The sequence below is a fragment of the Bubalus kerabau genome, chromosome 6 (assembly GCF_029407905.1).
Source record: "Bubalus kerabau isolate K-KA32 ecotype Philippines breed swamp buffalo chromosome 6, PCC_UOA_SB_1v2, whole genome shotgun sequence".
Lineage (NCBI taxonomy): Eukaryota > Metazoa > Chordata > Mammalia > Artiodactyla > Bovidae > Bubalus > Bubalus kerabau.
The window spans coordinates 8,002,656-8,018,558 of record NC_073629.1 but is presented as its reverse complement, the minus strand read 5'-3'; the positions used below and the strand labels follow the sequence as shown (position 1 = coordinate 8,018,558).

The following is a 15,903-nucleotide window of genomic DNA, read 5'->3' as shown; positions in this document are numbered from 1 at the left end:
GTCCCTCCAAGGCCGGGACAAATAGAGTCACAGCCAGGCTCCCCAGGCCTCCTTGGAAAGGGAAACACTCAAGAGCACTCTCTCTGTAACTGCCTGGGGTGCTGCTCCCAAGGCCTGTGGCTCCCACCCCTTTGATGGTGTCTGGGAACGGCTACCTGGCACGGTCTGGGGTGGGTGGCTGGGGCTGGCGGGGATGGCGTAGAGGACTTTGGAGGGCCAGGCCGCGCTGACGCTGAAGTTGGCCTGCTCCGGGATCACCTCGGCCAGCATCTGGTTGTCAGTGGGCTTGTCTCTGCCCGGCTTCTGTCTCCTGATTTGTGTCATGTGGAGGAAAGGGCTTGCTTGTGGGCACAAATCACTTACACACATGCATGGGGAGGGTCTACCCAGTTCCCTCAGGGGCCTTGTTTCAGAAGAACACCATTCTCCTGCTGGGGAAGCTGGGAAGGAAGGCTGGCTGAATGTGAATGTTCAGGATCGGCGGAGGAGAGGACTGTGGGAAAAGGGGAAATTGATTGTTTGTAAGCTTCGTAAGGGAGAAGGCAATGGCAACCCACTCCAGTACTCTTGCCTGGAAAATCCCATGGTCGGAGGAGCCTGGTAGGCTACAGTCCATGGGGTCGCACAGAGTTGGACACGACTGAAGCGACTTAGCAGCAAGCTTCGTAAGAAGTACAGGGTGAAGGTCACACTCAGCTTTATATTTTCAATGGTGCCAACCACCAGACTGCATGGAGGAAGACGAAGGAATGAACAGGTTCCTACATCTTGGGTAATGACTAGAAAAAAAACCCGAACAGATCAAGGAAGCTGGTTGACAGTGGAAGAGCCAGGGAGGGATCAATGCCACAGAGCAAGTGCCGCGGGAGTCAGCTCATTCCAAATTCCACCCCTTAGCCCCCCAATGAAGCCCCACACTAGGAGGGAGAGGAGCTGCCTGGGAGCAGCTCAGCATGAGGATGGTTCTGTGAAACACAGACTCATCTCCTTCTGGGAGAAGGCGTATAATCCTGTCAGACATAGCCATGCTAAACAAAAACGCATTTGGGGTTATTTTTAATTTCTTCTTTATTTAAAAAAAAAAAGCATTTTTTTATGTTTTTTTTTTCCTTCAAAAACTTCTCCAATACATAAAAAAAATTTCCCGCCCCTTAGCACTTCTTTCTTGCCTCCTTCACTCCTGCTCCTGGTGCCATCTGCCTACGAGACCCTGATGACGAAACCTTCTCAGATGGAGATCAGGAAGCTGGAGGGGGTTGAGGGTTTGAAGGAAGGTGGTTACTGGTCAAAAGGAGAAGTTGATTTGCACAAAAATATAAACCATGGAGGGTGAGACCAGCACATACACGAATGGATTGATCTACAATCCACATAGAAAAAATAGACCCAAATTGTCATTTTACATTTGCAATATTATACAAAATAATATATATTTTTTAAACAACACATGCGTACACACACACACACACACACACAAACACACGCAAGGTGCCAGTAGCCCCTCTGCACTTCGGCTTGTGGGGACAAGGGTGTCAGTAGGCGAAGATGACATGATAGGTGACCTGGTGGCCGTTGTCCCAGGCATAAAGCAGGCGGTCCTTGGGGTTGTAGTCTATCTGGGTGGTGTAGGAGTACTCATTCTCAAAGAGCAGCCTGGGGACGATCTGGGTGTTGGTGTGGGTGTCGAAGGCATAGGAGATGTTGGCGTTACGCTGGTTGTGGCTGTCCACGGCGTACAGCACCCCACAGATGACAAAGCAGTTGCCGTAGAGGTTCCTCCGGAGCCCCGTGCGCCACGTGGTCTCCTTCTGCGTGCTCAGGTCCACGGCGTTGAGCTTGCTCAGCACGATGACCTCCTGGCTGAAGCCCTCGTCGTCCAGGGCCGGGTAGATGAGCCACAGCCCATTCTCGTCCACAGCAAAGTCCACATCCGAGTGGCCCTGCCACCGCCAGGGTGTGGCCTCCTCATAGGCCACGTCGTGGAGCATGGCCCAGGCAGCCACGTAGCGCTGCTTCAGGTCATACTTGATGATGTTGCGGGTGAAGGCCCGGTTGTAGTAGAAGGCACCATTGTACACCACGTGGCCCGTGCCAATCCAGCTGTAGGGGAGCTTGTAGGAATTGCTCCAGCGACCTGCGGGCGGTGAGAAGGCGGGAGGCTTCAGGGGGAGGGCGGGGGGGCAGCCCAAAGGGAGGGGATGCGCCATGGGCTTGGGGTCTGGAGCCCTGGGTTTGTGTCTTGGCTCTGCCACTTCCTACTTTTGTGAGGCACCCTCATCTGTCATTTATAAATGACAATTCCCACTCCCCTCGTTGAGCTACTTCAAGGATCCAGATGCTAACATACATGAACATGGTTTGTAAACAGTCAAGGACCACGGGAAAGGGAAGATGTATCACTGCTGTCTTCTGGACCGGACTTCAGGTTGTCCCATGTCTCAGGGGCTGGAAGATGAAAAGGGGTGTGGAAGAGGGACATCCTATTGCTAGAAGTGCCTTTTACCATCAGAAGAAGGTTTTGCCTTTCTTATCCACTGTCTCCACCTTGGGTGATCTGGTCATTAAAACAGAGGTAGTGGAGAAGGAAGACCCTCCCTCGAGCTGGACCTGTAGCACGTACCTTGTTTGAAGTTATCCAGGTTCCGGAACTCTACCAGGGTGTTGCCATAGTAATAGTTGGTTACGTAAATCCGCTCATCTTTGGCCAGGGGGTCCTTCATCCAGGCCCCCTCATTCCGCCCATACGTGTTTTGCGTAGTCGGCCCTGTGATGGTGGAGAGGGTGTCCTTGCACCTTCCTGATGGAGGAGAGGGGGATGGAGGGCTTAGGCTGATCGAAGAATGCCCCACCCCTAGGGCCCTTGCTGGCTGCCCCTCCTGGAGTCTGAACCCCTCCACAGGCTTCTACAGTCCTGTGTAACCAACCTGACACCAGATGTTTGCCCAGCATCCTCCCCTTCTGCTCCTCTCATCTATCCAAGGTGTGTCTGACTCTTTGGGACCCCATGGGCTGTAGCCCACCAGGCTCCTCTGTCCATGGGATTCTTCAGGCAAGGATACTGGAGTGGGCTGCCATCTCTGACACCAGGAGATTTTCCCGACCCAGGGATCGAACCTGCATCTCATCTGTCTCCTGCGTTGGCAGGCAGGTTCTTTACCACTAGCACCACCTGGGAAGCTCCTTGTTTATCCTAGTCTACTCTGATGAAGCTGTCTACTGCCACCATCCTGGGCCACATTCATGCCACCACGCTTTGCTCCTGCTGACCACTTCTCAGTCCTACAAATTTATCCCTTAGTGATCTAAGCTCCCATGTGCTTTTCTGACACCACTTTCTCCTCTGAAAAACCATTCTATGCACCATTGGATTCTATCCTGCTCCCACAGTATTGTGAATGTCCCTCTCTTACAGGACATGTCCCCTTCTGTTTTGACAAGGCTTGTGCATCTCTCTCCTGATTCAATGCCCATCCCCACCTCAAGCATAAACCCCAGGGAGTAGGGGCTGTGGCTGTCCCCTTTGTGTCCTTGGTCCTCAGAACACAGTGTCTGACAGGCCGTGGGCACTGGGCAGATGCTCTGAAACTTGGATGAATACATGGCAGCATGAGAAAGGTGACCAGAGGAGAGGACTCTGCATCCCCAGGAACATAGAGCTTCACCAGCCACTGGGCAGCCCCAAGGTGGTTGGCCCAGACCAGCAGCAGAGAGCAGCCCTGATTGTGCAGTGGGTGTCATGTCCCTGAGGCCCACCTGCTGGGTCCGAGAGAGCTGTCCTCAAGCCTACGCCCCTGTGAGCAGGGTGCCAGGACCCCATTCTGGGAATTGGAGAGGCCTGGGGCCAAGTTCCCACATAAGGAGCTTGTTCTGGGCTGTAGGAGCCTCCTTCAAAGGTCAGGTCTGCTTTAGTAGGACAGGCACTCTGCCATGCCCTCCTGAGTGACCCCCTGAGAAGTCCTCAAAGACCACTAGAATCTTCTGTGTGTGTGTGTGTGTGTGTGTGTGTGTGTGCGTGCGCGCGCACGCTTAGTCGTGTTCGACTCTTTACGATCCCACAGACTGTAGCCCGCCAGGCTCCTCTGTCCGTGGGATTCTCCAGGCAAGAATACTGGAGTGGGCTGCTGTTTCCTACTCCAGAGGATCTTCCTGCCCAAGGGATCACAACCCCATCTCTTGTATCTCCTGCATTGGCAGGAGGATTCTCTACCACTGTGCCACCTGCGAAGCCCCATAGACATGCTGGGTTCTAAATCAAATCGAAAGCCTGCCTGCATGCTTACCATGCAGTATTATTATATTGAACATGGCCCCAAATGATACTAAAATCATGTGGCCACTTACTGAGAGCATGTCTTTTTGCTCTTTTTGTCTCTGCATTAATGGTTATGAAGGAGACGGGAAGAGAGGGATGTGGGAGAAGCTGATTAACCCAGCTTTTACAACTTCCTCCTCCTCTCTGGTGGCTTAGATGGTAAGAATCCGCCTACAATGTAGAAGACCTGGGTTCGATCCCTGGGTCAGGAAGATCCCCTGGAGAAGGGAATGGCTACCCACTCCAGTATTCTTATCAGGAGAATTCCATGGACAGAGAAACTTGGCGAGCTACAGCCCATGGGGTCACAAACAGTTGGACATGAATGAGCAGCTAACACTTTGACTTCACGCTCTTCCTCCTCCTGGCAGCTGGGACCAGCAGAACACCCCCTCCCCAACCTGCCATCAACACTGGCTCATGGATGGGCAGCAGCGATGAGAGGGATCTGCCCCTGACACTCACATGGGACCAAAGAGCAAGGGGCCGCGGTTCAGATTCAGGGCCCTCTCAACTCCAGGCCACCCCTGTTTCCAAACTGTTTCAATCTGTTCCATCCCTCCTGCTCCCACATTAGTGGTCTGAGCTGGCAGGACGGGGCAGGCGCTGTGCCCTTGGCCCCGCGCCTGGGGCAGCCAGGCGTCTGAAAGCAGGATAAACATTGTTTCCCAGGCAGGCCGCACAGTTGGGTGCAATTGGCAGGGCTCAGGCATCTCTGTGTGGGGTTTATTAGGTCCTGGTCTAACAGAGAGGGGAGGGTTTTGGTCTCTGTAAGACAAACAACAGAGCCTACCAGCCAAGCCTCATTCCCCCACAACTGAGCTCATCTGCTCGAGACAATAAAACAAAAGAATCTGGCTGAGCCTGGGCAGCAGAGTTCTGATGGAAAATATCTCATTCCCTGGTGGTGAGTGGGACCCTGCCTGCCAGCGGAGAAGCTGTGCTTCCTCAGAACTAAGGTGAGCCCTAGCGTGCCATGCCCAGAGAGGGGCATTTTTACTTGCCCGCTTCCCCTGGAAAAGCCCAGTGAGGACCCAACTCCCTGCATCAGAGGCAGACCCCAGCCAATACCCAGAGCCTCACAAGTGGCTGTGAGAGGCCAGGAGTCTCTGTCAGGGTCACTATGGCTATGCCACCTTCCTGCCAGACGCGGAAACTGCAGATGAGCTCTTGGAAACTGGGACTCATCTAAGCTTCGATGCACTGCATTGCCCCAGGCAGCTTCCAAACCCCTACAGGGTTCTGTCTCAGCACTAAGGCTCTGCGGTGATGGGGCCTTAATGTGAAGCTAGAGAACGTGCCCCACCCCCACCTCCGATTTGCAGCCAGAGGTCTGGCATTGCTCTTGGTCCTGCTACCGACCCCCAATGTTTGTGTTACATCTGAAAAGTCATAGAGCTTTCATTTCTTCCACAGAAAAACAAGCAAAGTATATGCCCTCCCTACATCATGAGCACACTTGGAGAATGCACTCTGATGATGGTATAGAAGGCTGAGTATTGTCTTCCAAAGGTATCCATCTCCTAATCCTGAACGGGACTGTACATGGCAACAGAGAGTTTGCCAATGTGATTACATCAGGGATGCTGTGATGGAAGGCAGCCAGGGGAGGGGGGAGACTAGCCTGTATTATTCAGGGGGGTCCTAATCACAGTCATAAGTATCCTCATAATAGGGAGGCAGAGGGAGACGACTGCAGAAGAGGAGGCAACCTGAGGATGGAAGCAAAGGAAGGATGACGAGGAGGCCCCAAGCCAAGGAATGCGGGCAGCCACCCGAGACTAGAAAAAGCAAGGACTGGACCATCCCTTGGAGCCTTAGGAAGCAACCAGTTTCCTGGCAGCTTGATTTTTGCCCTGTAAGACTCATTTCAGCCTTCTAGTCTCCAGAACATTCGAGAATAAATTTCTATTGTTTAAGCCATTAAGTTTGTGATAATCTGTTACAGGAGGCATAAGAAACTAAAACAGATGGAGTCTGCTTCTGGAGTCAAGCATCTTTATTTCTGTAGGAAGAAGGGAGTCTCAGCTTACAGCTTCCAAGTCCTGACACCCAGGACCTCAGGATGTATCACCATATGCCCTCAGATAGAGCAAATGCCAGCAACACACAGGGGGGTCCAGCACAGGCAGAAACAGTGACAGGTGTGTGTGGTCTGGGAGCATGTGAAGACGGGTTCAAGGGAGGTCAGTAAACCACGAGGCCCAGGCCCATCACTACGGTCTGAGAGTCTGGGGCCGTTCAGATGCTCCCACCCTTGGCAGCAAACCGTCAGCCCTGGAGAGAAGCAGCCACGTGTTTATTCCTTTCCAAGGGTAATGAGAGAAAGAAGGGAGAGAGTTCAAAGGCACTGTGGAGAAAAGAGAATGCTTCTGCCTGCAGCTCAGAAGTTCTCCCCCACAGTATGGTGACAGGGAACATTTCCTAAGCTGTCTCTATGTACTAACTCATCTCATCATCAATGGTCCTGGGAGACAACTGGCCCTGCTTCAAAGATTCCCAGGGTCTGGGGATGGGATGGGGAGGGAGGTGGGAGGGGGGTTCAGGATGGGGAACACATGTACACCCGTGGCGGATTCATGTCAATGTATGGCAAAACCAATACAATACCGTAATTAGCCTCCAAAAAATAAAAAAATTAAAAATTTTTAATTTAATTAAAAAAAAGATGGCAGACAGCATATATAATAGGCCTTCCTCCTGCCTCAAATGCTATGAAGTCATGACAAATTTGATATGATAAATTAGCATGCTTCATTTTTAAAATAATCTTTTGATCTCTCTCTTCTGTAAGTGGTTGCTCAAGTGATATGTGGTCACTTGGAGTACTTGAAAATACGATTATTCTCTTTCAGGAGAGCATATGTATGTAATGTATAAAAATTTTGCTATTAGAATTAAAACTGCCACTTCAGATGAAATGAATGATTTTGCTCTAGCTGAACCAAATGTATTAGATGATTAAACCTCCCGCAAAGGAGATTTATGCACAGAGAGGGTTCCTTCTTTATAGAAGTTAACTATGGTAAATACCTACCATTTTTATTAATTTCATCTTCTCCGGTGAAAAGATTTTTTATTTATCTCTTCAACAACTTAAGTAAAATGTTGAAGTTCTAGCCCTACTTGACTAAAACAAAACAACAACAACAAAAATAACTTGGAGGATAATAGAAATGTTTCTGGCCCATAGAAACATCTCTATTATACTGCTTTCTAAATTTCTTTATTTGCAGATGGTGTAGCCCTCGCATGTAAAATACCATCTATGAACTAGGAATAGAGGATAGAGACAGGACCACGAAATCAAGCTATTTGTCCCAAACTCATTCTCTAGTGTTTTCCCCTTGGTTGTTGCTCAGTTGCTAAATTATGTTCAACTCTTTGCATCATCTCTTTTAATTTAAGGTACTGATGGACAGTACAGCAGTCTTTCCTGTCCTTCACTGTCTCCTAGAGTCTGCTCAAATTCATGTGCACTGAGTCGATGATGCTAGCCAACCATCTCATCCTGTTTTTTCCTTAAGCTCCAGTTATATGTGAAATAGGTTCCCCTTGATATCTGTGGGGGATTGGTTCCAGGAGTCCTGATGGATAATGAAATTCGCAGAGGCTCAAGACCATCATGTAAAATGTCTCAGGACAGTGAATACAGTGCAGCTTCCATATGGCAGAGTTCCTCGTCCTCGGATGCCACCAGCTATGGTCCGAGGATACAGAAGGCCATTTGAGTGCGTCTCTTTGAAGCTAAAGGATATCTTGCCTTATCTATTATATGTATTATCTTCTAAAATGTTTATAGGTTAACAACAAAAAAAAAGGTTCCCAGGGTCTGTAGGGGCTTCTCCTCTCAGCACATCAAGCTGCTCAATCTTGCCATCTAACAAAAAGAAGTCAGCACACAAGAGGCCCCTCTGTGCTCTAGGGCTCCCAGCTGTGGCTGTCACGTGGCAGGCCTCCGCTACAGGGTGGAGCAGCCCCAACACACTCCTCTGCCCCTCCCTGATGGCTGCCTTAAACGCTTGCGCAGCGTCCACTGGGGATGCTCTCTGGCCCTTTTATCCGAGTCAAGCCTGTCTTGTGCACCCACCTTCCTCATACACTCAGTTTTCCTACACCTCTCTCCTGGTTCCCACTTGCCGCCCAGGTCAGGCTGTCTTTGGCTGGTTCTCTCTTCTGCCCACCTTTCAGATGTCATCTCTCAGAGGCCCAGTTTCAGCCCCTCGTCTTCCTCTTTTTCTTCCTGTATTCCCCGGGCACACTTGGCTCTCACTCAGCCCAGACTTTGTTTCTGAGCACCAGGTGGCCACCCCGTTATGAGACACTTCCCTCCTGAGTGTCCTCCTGACTCCTTAATGGATTCAAAAAGGAATTCATTTGCTTCAGTTTACAGCCTGTTCCTCCTATACTTCTGTCCGGGAGAAAGGCACGGCACACCATTCACTGCACCAACCATGTCCACCTTCCAATGGCCAAGATTCACCAAGCCGGGAATCTTGGTTCTCCCTGCTGTCCACCTCTCCTCCACGCATGGCCCCATTGGTCGCCGTCTCCCACCTCGTCACTTCTCAGCTCTTCCATTCCACCTCTGTGCTTAGCTTAGACCTCACGGTCCCTTGCCTGGATCACTCCAGTTACGATGGTGGTTTCTATGGCTCATCTCTAGCCCCTTCTAACCCATCCAACCCCTGTCCCCAGAAGTCCTGAGCTGCTTTGCTGCTTAAACCCTTAACTTACCATCATCAACTGATGCAGGAAGCCCTAGGTCCTATCCCAGTACATCAACCCCTCCTTCAATGCCATCACTTCTTGCCATCTGCCCTCAATCAGAGTTCTCAAACTCAAATGCCTCTAGGGGCCAGGTATGATGGAAATGGGTGAAGCAGGCTGAGTATGAGAGGATGAGCAACAACAGAGACTGGGGTGGATTGGAAGAGCAGCTGACCTAAAGGCATTTAAGTTTAAGGCTGACAAGACGTCTTGGGGGTGCATTTGGCCCTCGGGTTGCAGCTTTGAGATCTCTTGGCCATACCTAACTGCTCATACAGCCCATGGTGCCATGCCTGGAGGTAGCTTCATGGACATGTGAACCGGGCAATCACCTTTTCAAAGCTCTGCTATTGCCATCTTGTAATTCTTAATCATTTTAGTTTGGATTTTTATTTTATAGTTAGAATCTAATAGGACAACAGGGCATGTGCATGAGCAGAGGACACAGTACCTGTGTCCACCTTCCTATGGCCCACGGTGTGCAGGGGACACTGGCGGGCCCACTGCTCGTGGGGTTACGGTGAGACTCAGAGTGAAGATAAGGCAGGTGTGTTGTCCCTGTGACTGAGTGCGCAGGGCATCGCAGCCCCAGAGGCCACACTTGCCATTCTAAACAGAACCTCGAATGCAGAAAGAAGGCAGCGGTATGCTAGGAACCACAAATAACCAAGTAATCCCATTATATTCTTTCTTACTTGTGTTATTTCCTTGGAGTAGACAATAACTCATGCTGAAAATGTTATAGACGAGGGAAAGATAGGGCAACTCACAGTTCCTTTTCTTTTATTCAGGGAGCCAAATGTAGGGAGTCGGGGTAGATTGTAAGCATATTAAGAAGAGAAACAGATAAGTTTGTTTTGTGCAGCATTTTCACTGGCCTACTAAGAACAAATTACACAGGAACATAGGAGCCAAGAAAAATAAACTGTATCATCTTGGTGGACTCCACACATGAGTTAAATGATATTATCTTTGCATTGAAAACTGGTAGTGGACAATATATACATGAATGATAAAATTCATGCCAGTTATTTAAGTTTTTAAAAAAATATTTCTTTACTTACAATGGCATGAAGTAGCAAAGAAAAAAGCCAAGTGAAAGAGAGAGAGATCAGAGAAGAAAGGAAACAGCTTTATATTCACTATCTTCAATGGCACTTTCCATCTTGCTTTTTGAACTGGGGCTCCATGTTTTCATTTTGCACTGGGCTCAACAAAATGTGTAGTCAGCCCTAACTAAACTGGTTCACTGCTGGGGCTCTTGTTGACTCTGGTCCTTCTTATTGCAATGCCACCATCCTTCCTGGCTGGTTTTGCCTCATCCCTCAAGACAGCTAGGTCAACTTCTCTTTCCAGAAGAGAGTCCCTCTGACCGCAAAGTACTCTATGCATCTGCTCACCACCCTGAGTTGAAATTGGGTTTGCCAGGTGGCTCAGTGGTAAAGAATTTACCTGCCAATGCAAGAGCCACAGGAGACGTGGGTTCAATCCCTGGGTTGGGAAGATCGCCTGGAGGAGGAAATGGCAACCCTCTCCAGTTTTCTTGTCTGGAGAATCCCATGGACAGAAGAGCCTGGCGGTCTACAGTCCATGGGATCACAAAGAGTCAGACATGAATGAACGGCTAAACGCCACCCATCATCTGAACTGAAACTGTGTTTCTGGGTCTCATATACGAGCTTGTGCACAACTCCAGGTCGGGGACCCTGCCTCACCTGCTTTTGTAGGATCCACACCTACAGCACCTGCACATCATCAGCACTCAGTACTGTCCTTCAACTCAGTACTGACAAATGTGAGTGTGCTCCTCTGCTTAGAACCTTCTCTAACACCTTTAGATCTAAGTCCTCATGTCTTACTCCCTTCATCATCAGGCCCTCTCCCCTACCTCTCCCGGTCTGTGCCAGCACCGTGGGTGCCCTTCAACACCCCTGCAGAGGCTCACACTGTCAGCTCTGCCCTGGTGACCACACCTGGAGATGGAGCTCACAGTCAGAACCAGAGACAGCCTCCCCTGGACCACATACCTTGCCAGACCTGTCCACTCCAGTCCCCGTAGCCCCTCCTGGTGACACCTCCGTGGAAATGGCCAGAGTGCAGGCCCTTTCCCAGCCAGCGTGGCGAGGGTTGGGTGAATTAGGAGTGGCCTGTATCCTTGTAGACAGGCACAGACTCTTCCTTACCCATTTACAAGGAGCCGCTCCACTTTATATTTGTCTTTCTAGGGCCAGCGGCCTCTGTGTTCTGACAGAGGCTCCTTGTGGTTTCAGGGGCCTGGTGAGCTGATCAGCACAGTGAGAGCGGAGTGTGTCTGTGGAGCTGGGGCTGGGAAAGGTGCCTGTCAAGAGACTCTGGGCCGCCGACGGGACAGTCCTTGTACTGAGTCTGGGTGCTGTGGAGGCTCCGGCCAGCACTGCCCTGCCCGTGTCGGTGCCACTTCCTCAGGCCGTCTTGTGCCCACCGCCAGTGTGGCCGGCCAGGCCTCGGGGGTTGTTACGGCCAGTTACTTTGTGGAAGAGGTGGTCTTCATGGGATCACATTTCTAGGTTCAGCCATGAGGCAGGCTCTGGTATCGCTGTCATCCCGACTGTCCTCTTCGCCCCTCCCCGCTCCCCACTCTGCCCCACACCAGCCTCTCCTACAACGTGCATCACAGCCCTTAAGGTCTGGGACTTTGCAAAGCTGTGGCCCCACACCAGCCTCTCCTACAACGCACATCACAGCCTTTAAGGTCTGGGACTCTGTAAAGCCATGGCCATGGGGCACCTGTGTTCTCATCCTCTGTGGCAGCCTGACCAGAGCTCCCCACACCACCAAGGATGGTGACCAGTCCCCTTTCCTCCCTCCCGGAACCCGGCTCCCATCACTGATGGTGTTTTTCCTCTCTTGTCCTCAAGCAGCTATGCTTTGGCCAAAAGTTAATTCTAATTCGTTTGTTTTTGGAATTTTTCTGAGCATTTTACAATTCCCCTGGGGAAACTGGTGGACATTTTTGGGCATCACAAAACCAGGTTTGGAAACCACAGGATAGGATGTTCCTTCTAAAAGCAGCCTGTTTAAAACCACTCAAACAACTCAAACTCGAAATTGCCAGGCTCATTAAACAGCAAACAACCTTTCGCAGGTAGCAAGTCAGTGGCGTGTGTTGGTTTCAGACAAATGATTCTTATTTAACTGAAGGCTACATATAGTCTTACTTGGCCAGGCACAGGCAGGCAGGAAGTGTGCTAAGAAGCTTCCAGAAAAGAAATCCCATCCACACTAACAGCAGCCTGAGAGAAGCATGTGGTAGCAATACGTGATTGGAAATGATTCCTGAGAAAACCTGCCAAGACTCCACCTGCCTTCTCTCTGTGCCACCCCCTCTTTTCACCCCTTGGCATTTGAAGAAGCACTTATATTTGTGTCCATGTCCCTGTGTTTTTTTCCGCAGTAGATACAAGAGGCAAGAATCCCAGATCTTCTGAAAAAAAAAAAAAAAACCCTACAGGCCAGTCTTTAAGCAGAAGCTGACATCCTCTGTGTAAGACAGATGGATAAAGAAGATGTGGCCCATATATACAATGGAATAATACTCAGCTGTTAGAAAGAATGAAATAATGCCATTTGCAGCAACATGGATGGACCTAGAGTTTACCATACGAAGTGAAATAAGTCAGAGAAAGACAAATATCGAAATCTAAATAAAAATGATACAAATGAACTTATTTACAAAACAGAAACACAGTCACAGAGAATGAATTTATAATTATCAGGAGAAAGGTTGAGGGGAAGGGACAATTAGGGAGTTTGGGATATTTATCAGATCAGATCAGATCAGATCAGTCGCTCAGTCATGTCCGACTCTTTGCGACCCCATGAATCGCAGCACGCCAGGCCTCCCAGTCCATCACCAACTCCCGGAGTTCACTGGATATTTATACACTGCTGTATTTAAAACAGATAACTAACAAGGACCTACTGCATAGTACAGGGAACTTTGCTCAATATTCTATAATAACCTAAATGGGAAAAGAATTTGAATACAAATTGGTATCAATACATGTATAACTGAATCACTTTGCTGCACACCTGAAACTAACATAATATTGTTAACCAACTATATTCCAATATAAAATAAAAATTAGAAAAAAAGAACCCCAGCTCTTTTGAAAAATCCCACAGGCCAGTCTTTAAGCAGAAGCTGACATCCTCTTTTAATGTTATGACCAACCTAGATAGCATATTCAAAAGCAGAGACATTACTTTGCCAACAAAGGTTCGTCTAGTCAAGGCTATGGTTTTTCCTGTGGTCATGTATGGATGTGAGAGTTGGACTGTGAAGAAGGCTGAGCACCGAAGAACTGATGCTTTTGATGTTGGAGAAGACTCTTGAGAGTCCCTTGGACTTCAAGGAGATCCAACCAGTCCATTCTGAAGGAGATCAGCCCTGGGATTGCTTTGGAAGGAATGATGCTAAAGCTGAAACTCCAGTACTTTGGCCACCTCATGTGAAGAGTTGACTCATTGGATGCTGGGAGGGATTGGGGGCAGGAGGAGAAGGGGACGACAGAGGATGAGATGGCTGGGTGGCATCACTGACTCGATGGATGTGAGTCTGAGTGAACTCTGGGAGTTGGTGATGGACAGGGAGGCCTGGCGTGCTGCGATTCACGGGGTCGCAAAGAGTCGGACACAACCAAGCAACTGAACTGAACTGAGCTGACATCCTCTGTTGTACAGGCGCTCAGTTGTGTCCGACACTCGCCACCCCATGGACTCTAGTCCGCCAGGCTCCTCTGTATGTGGGAGTCCCCAGGCAAGAATACTGGAGTGGGTTGCCATTTCCTTCCCCACGGGATCTTCCCAACCCAGGAACTGTCTCCTGTATCTCCCGCATTGGCAAGCGGGTTCTTTACCACTGAGCCACCAGGGAAGCCCCTCTGTGACAATGTGCTTCTGGTCGAACAGAATAGTGAAGCACAAGAGAAAGTGTATCCCGCCTCCTGCTCCTCTACCAGGTAAACAACTTCCAGGACACAGGGTTTCTCTTGTCTGGGCATCGGCATCTCAGTCAAGCTAACGATGGAGGCGGAGTCCTGAGACCTAAGAACTCCGGAAAGATGCAGGTCGGAAAAGCGTGTGGGTGGCGACACCCAGGGGAGGCAGGTGGGCTGTGGAGACAGTGGAGAACTCGCTGGCTGGAAGTGAAAGTGTGAGTCGCTTAGTTGTGTCTGACTCTGCAACCCTATGAACTGTGGTCCACCGGGCTCCTCTCTCCATGGGATTCTCCAGGCAAGGATACTGGAGTGGGTAGCCATTCCCTTCTCCAGGGGATCTTCCCACCCCAAGGATCAAACTCAGGTCTCCTGCATTACAGGCAGACTCTTTACTATCTGAGCCTCCAGGGAAGCCCCTCTTCTACTGGCTAGGAAGTCACCAAGGGAAGAGTTTCCAGCCAGGCAAGCACCATCCCTGGGGACATACAAGGAGCGTGGACCTACCTGTGGCCTGTATTCCACCAGTCTGTGGAGGGATAGTGGTGGGAAGCTGGCTAAGTTTCTGGAGGAACTGTCCCTGTCACCTGAGTGGTAGAGGTATGGGGGGCCTTGGGGAGTGCACTCCTGTGGCAGTGGGGAGATGGGGTGCTGGGCTCAGGGTCTGTGGGCCCATGAGCAAGGTCAAGGCTGCCCAGAGCCAGTGTGGAAGTGGACCCTTTGCTCAGACCCTGGGGCATTCTGCAGAAATTCAGCAAGACCCACAGCTTCAGAACTGATTTCTCCACGTGGTGAGAAATGGGTCTTCTACTCTGGGGTCGGCTTGCTCCCACCATGACAGTGAAAGGGATGAAAAAAAAAAAAAAACATTCTTTCCTCCCACCCCAACCTCTGTGGCTCAAGAACTGTCTTCTTGCTTAGCTTCCTCCTGGCCAAGGTTCATGAGATTTTGCCCTGGGGTCCATGTGACTGGCTATTTCCTTGTTATTACTCTGGGATTTTTTTTCACCCAATAAGAATTCCTTGCTATATCACGGCCTGATACACTTACTACAGGATATAACTGAGGAAATTTTCTTTACCAGCTGAGCTACAAGGGAAGCCCAAGAATACTGGAGAGGGTAGCCTATCCCTTCTCCAGTGGATCTTTCCGACCCAGGAATCAAACCAGGGTCTCCTGCATTGCAGGCAGATTCTTTACCAACTGAGCTATCAGGGATTCCCAATTGAGGCAGCAATCGTTAGTAAAATTCTAATTTCTGAGACCTGCAGAAGGGCAGAGATTTGGCTAAGGTCACACAGCTCTCCGCAGTGGGGACTAGGCTACAACCAGGTGTCTGGCTGCTGGTAGGTGCCCCTACCACCATCTGTCTGGCATGGCTGGCACTTTATCCTGAGGAGGAACTGGGAAAGAGGATGCCAAGGGGGCTGAAAATGGGAAGAAGGGAAAGAAAGGCATAAGGCAAATTGCATCTGTCAAATCAAGTATATTTTTAATGAAATTACTATTCAATAGTGTTATTTTTCAGTGTTGATGGTGACTTAATGAATGTTTAAGTCTTTTTGAAAAAGCCATCTGTGGCAAGTCCCACTTCCCCCTCACCCCACCTCCACCTACGGAAACATACATAGACACACACACACTTTCATGTTTCACTGTTCTCAGAGTCATCTTATGGCCATGGAGTGCCCAGGCACAGAACAGGCTACATTCTCTGTTTCTGGAACACACCCTGTTCCTTTAGACCTACCCAGTCAGAATACTTTCCTTTTCCACTTAGCAAACTCCTGTTCATCCTTCAAAACTCAGCTCAAAGGATACCTTCTTAGAAAAGCTTTCCCAGC

The 15,903-nt window shown here is 49.8% G+C and overlaps 1 protein-coding gene across 2 annotated transcripts in view; it reads right to left on the bottom strand.

Moving 5' to 3' along the window:
* Positions 1-1,069: 1,069 nt before the first annotated feature.
* OLFML2B (olfactomedin like 2B) overlaps positions 1,070-15,903 on the bottom strand; it is a 48,830-nt gene continuing 33,996 nt past the window's right edge. For both annotated transcript variants that reach the window (XM_055587287.1, XM_055587288.1), the window contains exons 7-8: positions 2,621-2,797; positions 1,070-2,134 (exon numbers count right to left, since the gene is read on the bottom strand). In XM_055587287.1, the coding sequence (XP_055443262.1) occupies positions 1,533-2,134; positions 2,621-2,797 (779 nt within the window). In that variant the 3' untranslated portion in view covers positions 1,070-1,532. The remainder of the gene's footprint in view (positions 2,135-2,620; positions 2,798-15,903) is intronic.